The sequence below is a fragment of the Necator americanus genome, chromosome X (assembly GCF_031761385.1).
Source record: "Necator americanus strain Aroian chromosome X, whole genome shotgun sequence".
Taxonomy (NCBI): Eukaryota; Metazoa; Nematoda; class Chromadorea; order Rhabditida; family Ancylostomatidae; genus Necator; species Necator americanus.
Window position 1 is genome coordinate 17,759,196 of NC_087376.1, and position 13,449 is coordinate 17,772,644.

Sequence of the window (13,449 nt, forward strand, 5' to 3'; positions counted from 1 at the left end):
CCAGTCTGAACGTCCGGCTAAAAGCGGACTTGAGACTTTTTCTAGTGTTCGCTTCGCTGGCCTTCAATCAATAAAAGTTAACAGTAGTGACATTTTCTGTAAAATTAGAATTGCTTTTTCCTTATGAATGCTTTCTTCGATTGTTTCCTCAAAAACTTGGACAGATTTCATAGTGTTGTTCCTAAACGCGTCTGTTCTACATTTTGAGAACATTCAAACTTGTTTGTACATCCTTGTTTCTCTAAAACCTCTATATTTTGTAAAAATTATTTGAAGTAAGAGTCTCTTTTTTTTCTTTCTCTTTTTTTTTCTCAGCAATTAGCACAGAACGATGTGCTAACATGAAAAGACGTGAATATCACAGCCGTACTTATAAAGACAATGTTCTACGTCAGATGACGCAAACTCTTGGCTCATTCGTTCTACATGTTGCCAATCTGAGACAAACGTACTGAGAAGTAGATACGCAGACGAGTCGTAGAGGTGAAACGCAACACGTGCAGTTTCCACAGCTATGAAACGGTTCAGAACGTCTCATTTATTTCTTGCCAACTAAATAAGAAATAACTGTGCGAGACTACTGCGCTACGGCACACCAACTACACACCATTGGGCCCTTCTTACCCCGTTTTATCGCCTTCTGGTGCCGGTGCTCCATTTCGACGACGTGGGGCCCGTCTTCCTTTCTTCTTGGAATTTCGTGACTAACACACACGTGACAGAATGAGCCAATAATATAGCATGATAGTTTGCAAATTTGGAAGTGTACATTCACATAAAAGTTTATTTAGCCTCACTAAAATATGACAGAAAATAACTTGTCTTATCAAAGGACAGAAACTAGCTTGTCTTCTCAGAGCCAACATATGTGGCTGCACAGCTCTGGACAGTGGTCCAATGGTAGTGCGCTCGTCCACCAAGTGCGGTGCGATGGTTCGGTCCTCACTTATGTGGGGTTTTGCATCATTATGGAGTATTTTTGTCACACACACACACACACTTGTTCTACTTACAGTTATTATATAGCATAAATATGGTTAAAGAGGTAGAAAAAGTAACTGAGAAGTTGTGAAATGGTAGGAAGAGGTTAAGGTATTTGTTCACAATAGGTTCAATGTCAGCGGTATATATGTTGCGCTGAAAAAAGAGAAAAAAAAGTTGTTGCGTGGAAACTGACAGAGTGTCCGTAAATTGTCGGTAGGTCCCATTTAAGAAGAAGAACTCACACACCACTGTTGGGACTACTGATTTATAAGATGTCGAAGATGCAGTACAATAAAGTTGACTATGAGGCTACGCTGTATAATTCAGCTTTGAACCAAATCAGTATTAGGAATGCTTAATAAGATTGATACGGAAGTTAAGATTGTAGGTCGTAGTACGAGAGAGAAGCAGATTTGATTCTATATTTTTTCACTTTTGTGAAGGCAGCACTCATGATAAGATTCGTTATCTATTTTCTCTTACAGTCCTTCAATAATCCACTAGTACCCGAATGCTGAAAAAAGAAGCAGCACAGGAAGCTGAATTCGATGAAATAATTTACGATTTCTTTTTCTCATATAAGGCTTTCCATCCGAGATATAGGCGATTGAAGCAGGTGTGGCTGACGAAGTGCGGTTTTAGTTTACCCTGATTCCGTTTGAAGCGCTTTCTGGGGAGCATCATTGCTAATAATTGGAGTAAGTGTTTTCACTCGCCTATGAAGTACCTAGTATTGTCACCTCTCAATTTCAGCTCAATTTTTTGTTGTGGAAAATCTAACTGGATATAATTAATACTTCTGTTCATTCATTTCACAGGTTCAACTCCCAAATGAATTACGTACGCACAGTGTTAAAGTGAAGCCTTTGTGAAGTGTAATCTTTTAGCAGAAATGAGTAACGGGAAACCGCGCTGGTATTGATATTGTCGGAACGATGTCATCAGCCAAACCAAGATCAAAGAAATGAATTACCCTCATATCGAGGTCTCTGCAGGTTTTGATCTACGAGGCGGGTCGTTTGATCCTTCTTAAAGAACCCTTGTGACTTATACTTGTAGTTCGTTGTGGTTTGTTACGTTATCAGACTTGGCAAATGAGGTAAGGACTAACCGATGTGTTGTTCTTTGAGATTACCTATCGTTTGAAGGTTTGCTTTGGGAGGATAAGCACTTGAGCTTGAGAGGATAAGCACCGATTGCTTTGATTTTCAGGCTCTAATGATAAGCGATAATGCCGAAACGTTTGCTATTAGTAGATAAAGATCGATACTAATCTTAGTTATAGCTCAAGCAAATCAATAACAAAGCTACGTATTTAACATGCCAACATCCATGGACAACCGAACTTAGGCCCTACTGTAACTATGATTTCACGTTGAAGCTCAATAGTGTTAAAGGTGTCAGTCAGTATTACATACATTTTTAGAGATGAATATTGACATTTAGTCACTTCCGTCTTCATAGTTCATATAACATTACCTCCAAGTAGAGTGGGAAACATCGTTTGTAGCATTGCGAATTGTGTGGGAACCTGTTCACAGTTCGAGAGAACATTTGTGGTCGTAACTGTTGTTGATGGATTACAACTGTTTAAATACGGGGAAAAATGTTCATCTGCGAGAAAGTGAAGCTGTGAGAAGTAAAAGAAAATTAATTTTTGGTCCTTACAAAATTTATTTCATGATATTAACGTTCCAAAACTTGTTAAATTTTCTGATGAATTTACGAAACAAAAGTATCAGCAAGATACAAAAAATACAGTTCAACCTCGTATTTCTCGTCGGCAGAGATCATCTCCTCTGTTTCGTATGATAAATGATCACTGCTGCAGTTGGTTTGGAAATCCTGCACTCCTGTTCACTGTTTATACGCGCAGTACTTCCTCCAGTACTTCATCTCCACTTGGGAAGAACTGGGTTTTTGAGTGCGATCGTGGACGTTCCTTTCACTTGCCATCTCTGCCAACCACAGGGTGTTGTAGCCATTTTCTTACCCAGAAGGTAAGTTGATATAGGGCAAAATGTAAAAGAAGAATTATTTGTATTTCAAAGCATTTGAATTTATTCACAAACACTTACTAGGAAATTTTTTTTTACAATTAAGCCTATGTATGGCGTTCTTTGTTCGTAAAATGCAAGATTTGTTGCACATAATACTTGCTTTTTCTTATTTTCACTGCAGTATGTTCAAGTATGATGACATCAGATAGGAAAACCAACTGAGTGTTGAGCTAATGAAAATGAACATATTAAGCATACTGAACACAGTAATACCAATAATGAATAGTCAGTCAAGGGCAATTCTGGTTTTCTCGAGAAAAAAAAATTGAATTCCATAGTTCTCATTAATTAGGATCGCAAGACATCCCCGGCGATGTATAACACACTAAACAATCGGACGCTAGTTTCGAAGGTTTTCTCGTTAAACTTTCGTATGGATAAGAACGGTTCGCGAAGTCTTCCACTGGTATGGGATTCTCTCTTTGGTCTTGTGCGCCTCTAAAATTACATGAAAGAGATGGACAACAGCCCGAAGAAAGTCTGCTGATATAAAATCAAGTCCGGAGGCTGTGCCAGGTTTCATGTTTTTGATAGCGACTTCGTATTTCCGAACGGAGAATTCGTGGTGGAGCTTCACCAGTGAGGGTGATTGGAGTCGACACAGGAGTTGATGAACAGTAAAGATTTGAGTAGGATCTCTCCGTAATGATTTTCATCTCACTAGGAGATGTGCGAATTTCGGAATATTGTATTCGCGGAGATCCCTGCGGCACTTCTTTAGACTTATTCTTCTTTGTGGTGCTTCCAGAATCTTCCTCTGCCTGTATTTTGAAAGTTCCTCCTGCAACGCCTTTCTGCAGCAAGTGTATGCTACTAACCGCTCAATACTGCGATGCGTTTGGATCAAGCTTCAAAGTCCTTCTTTCCAACAATTCCTTGGCGGTCTTCGAAATTCGATCCAAGTTTGTCGTGCGCAGCTTAGGGGCACGCTTAGCAGAGGCTCGTAATCCCCTGAGCAGCATCTCGTAGCCCACCTTTGGGGTCCTCCTCGATTTGCCAGTTACCTTGGGACAAGGAGTCCTCGAGTACGCAATCGTCGTAGACGACTTCTTTTCTCCTTCGTTGACGATAGCATCGGCAACGAAGGAGAAAAGTAGTCTCTCGTGTGGCTTAGTTGTATTTTCGCTGGAAGGAGACGGTGATCAGAACCGCTACAAAAGGATGGTAGTACTGAGACGTCAAGTAGACATCACCTCCAGTTGGTGAGTATGTGGTCCATCTCCGTACGAGTCGCAGTCGTTGGGCGATTCGCATGTCCACCGACAATGATCGTTCTTCATGAAAAGAGAGTTCCCATGAAAGAGGCGAGCGGCGGACAACAGGCAGGCGAGACGATTGCCATTTTCGTTCTGGTCCCCTAGTCCAAGTTTTCCGATCCTGTATTCCTCTTCTGTAGCCTTTCCTATTTTTGCGTTGAAGTCTCCGACAACGAATTTGTAGAAGGATTTCTCGTTGCGGATTACTTCCTCCAGGTCCTTGTAAAACGCGCCCAATTCAGGATCATCGGCTGCTAATGTTGGTGAGTAGTAGTTGATGATGCTGATAGATTTTTGGCGCAGAGGGCGGAGGCGAAGAATGGCCAGACGAGGTGACAGGATCTCGCGAGAATCGACAAGATGGACAATGGGTGCACAACATAACCAACATCACCTAAATTTGACGACAGAATTTTTTCTACGTGAATGAGTTCATCTGTCGCACGTCGCTCATTCTGCTGTCGGTCTCTCGCAGAGCAGTGACGTGGAATTTGATACGCTCCGCAGCTCTGGGAAAGGCATTAGATCGGCCTGTGGACTCTGTTCTCGCGTTGTAAGTACATAGTCTGAGACAGTCTTTATAGTGAATCGTGCATGCGTCGGCTTGATCTAGAATCAAAAACGTCCTGAGTAACCTGAGATTTGATCACCTCTCGTCGGTTCCGTACCGTCCGACGTTTGAGACGGCAGTGGCCGGTGTACAGGGTACTGAGGCAGTGTATATGTTGGAGTGGCAAGAAGGCTTTTCCTCAAACTAAGCGGGCCTGCCATGGCGAGCTTAACTTTTACCACAGGTCGTTGCCAACCTATACGGATCAGCGGACCACCTTGCGACATTTTGCTAAGACGGTGGTGAATTTTAGCAGTAGTTTAGTCATAACTAAGCTTGCGATTTTGAGAAGTTGAAATATTGGAGGTGTCGAACTCTTCAGTCTGGGAGACCCTGCCAGAGGACATACTTCCGCTGTGCGTTTCGATTTTCGATGCTCAGAGTCATCTCCACCGCAATATGAGGCGATGAATCGTAGTAGTAGAGAAGGATCAGTGCTTGAAAATAGTGCTAACGGTTTGTCTTCGATGATCCAATTCTCGTATGTTGAGGGAAAGTTCTTTTCTTTGCCTGTTTTTGGAAGCGAAGAATTGCTGCAAATTGCTCAACAGTATACTCTCTGTTGCTGTTCTTCCCATTCCAGCAACTTTCTCCCAGCGCTCAGTAATTTTTCCTTGATTTTTTACTTTTTCGTAGTTTTTATTCGTTTTTTCTTTCGTGTTTTCCCTAGTCTTTTTCGTTATTTTTTTTTTGAAATTTTTCTATGCGTCACTCGAACCGTCTGTGTCGCACAAAGCTCACAAGCAGTGTCAGCAGTTTTATCGCAACGATTAATTGCAGAGAAACTGAAGATATCGAAAATGATCCGTTTCCTTCACTTAATACTTTTGATGTTCTGAAAAAAGTGTTAGTCAGATTCGGAAATGAGAATGAGAAAATCTCGAAGAAATCTCTTCCGAATTGTGTATGGCATTCTGGAAACAGTTTAGCTTTTGATTCTTTGTGCGTTTTCCACCTGAAAAAAAAGTCCTCGACTTACTCTTCAACCCAATATATACATCGCATACATGCATATGCACCATCGTATATATACGTAAAAGAAAAAGAATTTGCCAACGGTTTTAAATTAACTGATCTCCCTTCCACTTACTTTCTTGTTTGATTGTAACTTGTGTTGGAATGTTAGGGAGAAAAGACTTCCGAGGAATGCGATAAATAGAACCAGAAGCTTCATTTAAATATTAAAACTGGTTGTCTGGTTACTGGTGAAAACTACAATCTTCTCTTGCTTTGCACGTGACCAACTGCAAAATTACCAGATGTCAAGATCATAGCTGTGGTATGACAGGACTCATGAAACGACAATAACTCAACAAAATCGTGCTATATAATAACGCGCTTAGTCTGTATGTGTGTGTTTATCTGTGTGTCACGAAAATACTCCATAGTGATGCAAAACTCTGCACCGGTGAGGTGCCGAATCATGCCCCTGATAGGCGAGCACTCTATGTTTTCATCATTGTCCAAAGTTATGCATGCATGTATGTTGGCTTTGATAAGGCAAATTAGTTTTTCTCATATAATAGTGAGGGTAGATAAACTTTTATGTGAATGTATACTTCCAAATTTGCAAACTATCATGTTATATAATAACGGGCGTATTCTGTCACGTGTTTGCGTCTGTGTATGTGTGTGTGTCTCAGTCAAGAAATCACAAAAAGAGAAGGAGACGGATTCCATGGCGTCGGTTTCGTGCGCTGGAGCCCCAATGCAGTAAAATTGGGTGAGACGGGTCCTACGGCGTCGAATTCGTTCCCCGGAGCCAGATAGCTGTAAAATGGGGACGGGTCCCGCGAATGGGTTTCTGTGGTTCCTTCGCATATCTATTTCCCAGCATGTCTCCCTGATGCTGCTAACATCCTTTCTTCAAAAAAAAAAGGGAAACGCACGTGCGAACGACCGCTTAAGTGCAATACATAGTAGCCAACAGTTCACGCGATCTGACGTAGAACGTTATTTTTATCACTACGATAGTGATATTCACGTCTTCATGTTAGCACATCATTCTTTGCTCATAGCTGAGAACGGAGGAAACTCATCCTTCGAATAATGTTTCCAAATTGTGGAGATGTGGGAGAACCATAGATGTGAAATCAAGTTCTATTGTTCTCCAATTATAGAACTGAGCGTTTAGGGAAAATCTTTCATCTATGCTTAAATTTTCGGGTAAAAAAATTGAAGAAAGCGTTGATAGAAAGGAGCAATTTTAATTTTACAGAAATGTCGCTACTGTTATTTCTTATTAATCGGTGAAGGCGAGCGAAGCGAACACCAAAAAAGCCTGAAGTGCGGCTTTAGCCGGACGTTCAACCTTTGTGACCTGTCCCGCGGCGTCGGATTGGTGCGCCGGCGCCGGATAGCTATAAAAGGGGTGACGGGTTCAACGGAGTCGTACTGCTGCGCTATAGTGCAGTACTTTGATTAACACATCTGATCTGTCAGCGCGCAATGCGTTTATTAGCAAATCTGCTACCGTTTTATATCCATTGCCACTTCGCGCGATGATTTTCACCTCTGCGACTTCTCCGCGTATCTCTTTCATTGCACATTTGCCTCAGGTTGGTAGCATGCCATCCTCAGAAAGTGGAAACACGAATGAAACCGGCTGCTTAAATAGAAGCCAACACTTTACATTATTTGACGAGGAACGTTATCTTTATCAGTACGATGATGTCGTTGACTTCATTTTATGTTAAAACATCATTCTGTGATAACTGATGAGAAAAAGCATGAAGAAAACCCAGGCTTAGGGTAATCCTTTCAAATTGTTTCTATATTATATTGGAATCGAAGGAATGTTTGAAACTGAAGTTTGGTTGTTCTGCAAATGTAGGAATGACGCGAATGGAAAGAAAACTAGGGAATCTTTCACATAAATCTGTAAGAAAGGAAAAAAGGCGTTGTTAGAAAAGTACAATTCTAATTTTGCAGAAAATGTCACTACTATTAATTTTCATTGATCAGTGATGGCGAGCAAAGGGAACACCAGAGAAAGTCTGAAGTCCGGCTTTAGCCGGACGTTCTTACTAGTATCTTCTATAACGCTGTCATACTATATTATATTCAGTAGTATTTTATCCCTCTATCAGTCCAGTGCGAATACTTCAAGCTTAGGGAGTCGAACCAAATTGAGTGAGAGTAGTGTTGAGTAGTGAAAAAGGCCTTGCTCCTTGAAGAGAGTGAAATATCAATGTAATAGAATATATATATATATATATATATACATATATACATACATGGCAGCGAGATCTGCGGGTGTCGCCGGGCTCGCGCTGGTAATATTGTTTTCCAATCAGATGTGCTAATGAACGTCCGGCTAAGGCCGGATGTCACATGTCTTGTGGTGCTCCCTCCGGTCGCCTTCAATGATCAAAAGAAATTAAAAGTAGTGACATTTTCTGCAAAACTAAATTTGTATTTTTCTAACGAAGTCTTCTTTGTTTTTTTTAAGCATTGATAAAATGGTGATAAACCGAAATGATGAATCCATAGTCTTCCCAAATACATCAGCACTACATTTCGTAGTAAAAGTAGTCAGTTGGATTCCACCCGGGTGTTTTGTAGTAGTCGAGTTGCGCCAATTATTTGTTAATTTTTGATACCTGTGATACTGGGGTTAATCCACTAATAATACAAAACAGAGGAATTATAAACGAGTATAAAAACAACATAGGTGACACCTGTATCATCTATGCTCCCGTTGTTCATCGATTTACTCGAGTGGGGATCAGTAATGCTTGCATTTGTCCCGTTCGTGCACAAGTGTTGCCCAGTAGCTTCTCTTCTCACGAACGACTCAAAGAGCATCGTATTTTTCCCTCAAGGACTTCGTAAAGAGGTCTCTCCATCGGGTCGGAGGTCCCTCTGCGGTGTGTCTGATGTCGCATGGTATCCAATCGCTCACAGCCGCGGTGCAACGATTGTCGTTAGAACGCAACACGATTGTCCGCCCCATCTAATTTCACTTTCCTTGGCAGATGCGGCAGCGTCTTTGATCTTCGACCGGTGACGTAGGAGTGAACTTCGAATGATTCCTCTTTGACTTGCTTAAAGCGGGATACTTCTAGCATCGGCATTTCAATTGCAGGTTCTATGACTTTGATAGCATTTTCTCCCTTTTTGCGAGACGCCCAGCTTTCTGAAGCGTAGGACAATGCGGGAAGAGTGGTGGTATTGAATAGGTGAACAAGGAGCAGTATTTTCTCAGCCCTCTTCACTACATCCTCGATGCTCTTGAATGCTCCCCAAGCCGCTCGTTTCCTTCTGCCCAGCTCGGAGGTCAGGTCGTTCATCATGTTGATTTCCCGACCTAGATATGCCTACCTAGAACATTCGAATATATTCGTTGCGTTGAGCATGAATGGAGCATCAAAAGCCCATCCGTTCCTCATGAATATCGTCTTGTCTACGTTCAGCTGAAGATTGCATCCACATGTTGCATGTTTCGTGGAATTCGGTCAGCATTGGTTCCGGCTGATTAGTGCTTGATGTTATCAGAACGATGTTATCTGCGAAACGAAGATGGTGTAAATGCCGACCGTCCACTTTCACTCCCATGTTATCCCAGTCTAATTCACACATCGCGTTCTTGAGAGTGGCACCGAGTATTTTGGTGAAATTGGGTCATTCTGACAAACCCCTCTCTCCACATCGATCATAACATTATTGTGGAAAGGGGGGATTTTGGTCGTGGAGTTGCTAAACAACTCACAAAGTATCTTTTTGTTTGGAGTAGGGACCCCTTGGTTTTCCAAGGCTTCCATGACCGCTTCAGTACCTACTGAATCGTAGGCTTTCTTCAAGTCGATGGTGGTGAGACCAGCATCTTGTACCCTCGCTATACTTTTATGAGTTTTGAAGTGGTGTGTATTTTGTCAGTCGTAACGAATCCTTCTTCGAAACCCTTCTTGTTTGCACGGCTATCCTTCACCTAATGTTCTCTCTATCCTCTTTGGGATTACTCTTGTGAATAGCCTGTAGATGACAGACAGAAAGTAGATTGGCCGATAGTTGTCGATGCCCTGTGGGTGTCTCTTCTCATACAACAGCACGGCCTTACTGGTTTTCCATCGCTTCGGAACCTTGCATTCTGATAGATAACAAGTGAAGAACCTTGTCAGTGTGTTGATGTGTACTGGCGGTAGAAACTTCAGATGTTGAGGATTTATTCTGTCAAGACCGAATGGAGAACGATTCTTCACTGGCATGATGGTATATCGGACTTCGGAAGGGAGAACCTTTGGAATGACGTGAAGTCATTCAAAAGGTCCTACTTTTCAAATAGCGAGTGACGAAGATCCCCAGTGTGCTGATGAGTACTGCCGGTAGGTTCTTCAGATGTTTAGACTCTATTTTGTCGGGACCGATTGAAGTACGATTTGTCACCGACATGATGGCGGACTTCAGAACGGATCACTTCTGGAATAACATATCCACCATCCATCACATGGTGAGGAGGCAAGCGGACGTGGCTGTCAAGGAGATCTGAGTAGAAGTCGTGTATGACCTTTTGAATCCTTCTTCTCGAAGCTGTGTTTGTTCCATCTGGGAGAGCAGTCACTTTTATTTTAGGATTGGCGAAGTTGTGACGGGCGTAGCGAATGTTCTTACCCGCCTCTTCTGCTTCGGCCAATATTGAGGCTCTTCTTTCGTCGAAGTATCGCTTCTCTGCAAAGCTTCGCGAGCTATGGCGTAGTTCACGGTTGCCTGCAGCTGGTGTAGCTCCTCGCTGACGTATTAGCTCTAGAGTTTAGACAGGCGTCTCTTGGTGGTTTTGAAACTCTTCGCTTTCCTCGTACGTAAGATGTTCTACAAGCCGTTCATATTCGTCGTCGATGTTGTCCCTGACGGTATCTTTCCAAAAGCCGACAAACGAAGCGAAGAGCTTCCAGTCGACGGTAGTTCTGTGATTTCGCTTTGTGAACTTGGTGGCTTTTTCTACTCTCCATGTGAGGGAAGATCTTCCTCGAATAAGCAGATGGTCCGATCCCATACAGAACTTTGGCGCCACAGGAAAATCCATCAGGCAAGATCTTTTACTGACAATGATGTGGTCAGTTTCATTATGGTACCCTCCATCGGGTGACTCCGAAATTCAGCGTAGAGGGGGAGTGCTTCTGGAATTGCGAGTTCCCATGGATGGTCTTAGTCGTCATGAAAAACTCAGAAAGCCTTTCTCCTTTATTCATTCCTATGAAGGACGTGTGTTCCGATGTGAAGTTGGTTAGGTGTTCTTCTGGGGGTAATTTTGGCTTTGAAATCGCCAACTATGACCTTGTAATAATGATGAACTTCTCTTGTTGAACTTTTCCAGTTCCATATTGAAAGCTTATACTTCTTCTTCTTCCTGGCTTGATGTTGGAAAACGAAGAAAATAGTCATAGGTGGCGTTGAACTACATCCTATCCGTGAAGTCCGATTCGGGTCGTTAGTTGTTTGAAAGAGTCGATGCTTATTGCCATACTCATGTTTAGGAGGACACCCACTACAAACAGTTGTATTGTCGCATGTTCCTCGATCTTCAACGGCCGCTTTCGATGCAAGCGTATGTGCGTTATAGGTAAACTTCGTCATCCTAGTCCTTTTCCATAACCGATCGCCTAGACGACTCCTGCGTGTAGAATGCAATGGTATTATGACCCCATCCTAACACATAAAAAACAGGAAGTACATCCTCTGAATCTACCTGTGTCTCAGGGTAGGCACAAGGTCGTTTTTGGTCTGGGGTGAGTCCCTATCCGCCACCTGGGGACGCGCCACGTATCCTCGCGACTAACTGGCTGTAATCCCTGTAATGAGCGAGCTTCGGGGCACCACGTAGGCTAACAAACGTGAATTTCCAAATCAATTGAAGCGTTAAGGCAACATTCAAGTGCTTTGTGCATAAGCGAATTAGTGCAAGAATGAAAGAGTAACAACAGAAATAAAGCAATGTTTTAACAAGAGGCTAGTAAAATGTTAATCGGATGCTGCGAGCCTTCATGTGGGAGAATGCTCTGAATGAGGGATGAACACTCTAATAAACTGATTATATACAGTTCGTTCTGACCACTCACATGTTAAATGCCGTGACCTCGGCTGCTTCTCCTTGTGCACTCTTTATCTGAACGCTCTTTCCCTTTTGTTCCCAAGGCGTTTTGTACAGCGTACTCTTAGTGTTCGTGCTTTCATGTTATCGGCTGCTTGAAAATTTGGAATCGCGCTTCCGCGATACTCCCCGGGCCACTTAGACAGCGCCTTCGTGTTTGCGTATCCTTTGATTGAGGCGGGTAATCTTGTTTTACGGCGTCCTCGTGTGTCATTCTTATAACAGAGAAACAAGTCTGTGTACGTCCACCAGTTGTGCATAAGCGAATAAATACCATTAAAGAGTAACAACAGAAATAAAGCAATGTTTTACTGTTTTACTTTTACGTATCTGGCAAGTCGCACACCGCCGAATGGTGGACGAAACTCGTCGCGGTGAAAGCGTCGCGTGCCGTACTTTTCGCAGCTACGGTTTCCTGGACACTACTTTCCCAAACGCATGATGCACCGGTTAATGTGTTCCAGGTGATCTTTCCTTCTCCTGACGTTCGTCATCTCCGTTAATGAGACACTGTAGTGGCGTCTAACTGCGTGGCAAAAAACGTATTGAATGATTCGTTCGCGCACAGGTGCCTTATTCTGTGAAACCTTATGGTAGGGTGCGTTGGTTGTTGTTCCAGTTCGTGGGTCATCAACGGTGTGTTATCACGTGCTTGCGCCTGGTGTCTCGTACGAAGTGGCGCTGCCTTCTCCCGATGTCTGCTGCGATGTGGTACTGCTTTTGCTTTCCTTTTGTTTTGTTTCCTAGCTCGTTTCCATGACGTCTGGTTCGATTTCTTGGAGCCGGGAGGTCGCTCTGTGTCAAACAGTTCTCTACGTAGTTTACAAGCCTTGCATCCGTTTGAGTATTCCCCCGTTTTGATGACTGTGATGGTGGGAGTAGGTATGGTTTGTGTAGCGCATCCCGAATCTCTTTATACTTCTCGGTTTGGCCTTGACGTTGGCCTTCTCGAAGCTGCACTGTTCGCGGTGACGTTGCTGTGCGGTGAGCTCGTTCTTTAGTTCCGTTTTTAAAACTTTCTTAAGCGCGACATAATTGGGTTGAGGTTTTTTTGTCGTATCCGTCCTGCTGGATCGAATCGTCCCACATCCATTGCTCCCTCGAGCACGAATAAGATAAGCGCAAAAATTGGACGGAGTTGCGTCTCTGTATGGATGAGCTCAACGCACAATTTGTTTCCCTTCATGAGCAGTAGCTTGGTGTTGTCCAAGCGTTCGTTCGTGGTACTGTTAGCGCTCATGAGGCGGGAAACCTCAAGGATAAACCCACTGCAGGCATTGGAAAAAGTTTGACGGTGATGACAACACAATGATATAAGCTTATTATAAAATTTTTAAAATAATATAAAATATAAAATTATTAGGTTATTATAAAAGACCATGTGTGAATGGCAGATTAGCCAACGCCTTGTGGATGTCGTTGAGCACACGGTTCATCGTATTTCGCCCGCTG

General features: G+C 42.8%; 5 protein-coding genes across 6 annotated transcripts; all 5 read right to left on the bottom strand.

The window, feature by feature from the left end:
* Nucleotides 1–3,865: 3,865 nt before the first annotated feature.
* On the bottom strand, nt 3,866–5,137 carry RB195_023871 (uncharacterized protein; the record flags this gene model as incomplete). The annotated part of the gene is made up of 4 exons (XM_064211455.1): nt 3,866–4,169; nt 4,305–4,583; nt 4,723–4,909; nt 4,969–5,137. 4 exons carry the CDS (start codon nt 5,135–5,137, stop codon nt 3,866–3,868), a joined length of 939 nt encoding a protein of 312 aa, XP_064067336.1.
* A 3,699-nt stretch (nt 5,138–8,836) lies between these two features.
* Nucleotides 8,837–9,205, bottom strand: RB195_023872 (uncharacterized protein; the record flags this gene model as incomplete). The annotated part of the gene is made up of 1 exon (XM_064211456.1): nt 8,837–9,205. One exon carries the CDS (start codon nt 9,203–9,205, stop codon nt 8,837–8,839), a length of 369 nt encoding a protein of 122 aa, XP_064067337.1.
* A 73-nt stretch (nt 9,206–9,278) lies between these two features.
* Nucleotides 9,279–9,491, bottom strand: RB195_023873 (uncharacterized protein; the record flags this gene model as incomplete). The annotated part of the gene is made up of 1 exon (XM_064211457.1): nt 9,279–9,491. One exon carries the CDS (start codon nt 9,489–9,491, stop codon nt 9,279–9,281), a length of 213 nt encoding a protein of 70 aa, XP_064067339.1.
* RB195_023874 (uncharacterized protein) lies at nt 9,279–11,483 on the bottom strand (the record flags this gene model as incomplete). 2 transcript variants are annotated; one of them, XM_064211459.1, is made up of 4 exons in its annotated part: nt 9,279–9,418; nt 9,622–9,747; nt 10,296–10,652; nt 11,396–11,483. In XM_064211459.1, the coding sequence occupies 4 exons, from the start codon at nt 11,481–11,483 to the stop codon at nt 9,279–9,281; spliced, it is 711 nt and encodes a 236-aa protein (XP_064067338.1). The 2 variants fall into 2 exon arrangements, with proteins under 2 accessions (XP_064067338.1, XP_064067341.1); XM_064211458.1 differs by lacking the exons at nt 9,279–9,418; nt 9,622–9,747; nt 10,296–10,652 and having other exon boundaries at nt 11,091–11,483.
* On the bottom strand, nt 10,660–10,932 carry RB195_023875 (uncharacterized protein; the record flags this gene model as incomplete). Its single annotated transcript, XM_064211460.1, has 1 exon — nt 10,660–10,932. One exon carries the CDS (start codon nt 10,930–10,932, stop codon nt 10,660–10,662), a length of 273 nt encoding a protein of 90 aa, XP_064067340.1.
* Nucleotides 11,484–13,449: the final 1,966 nt, after the last annotated feature.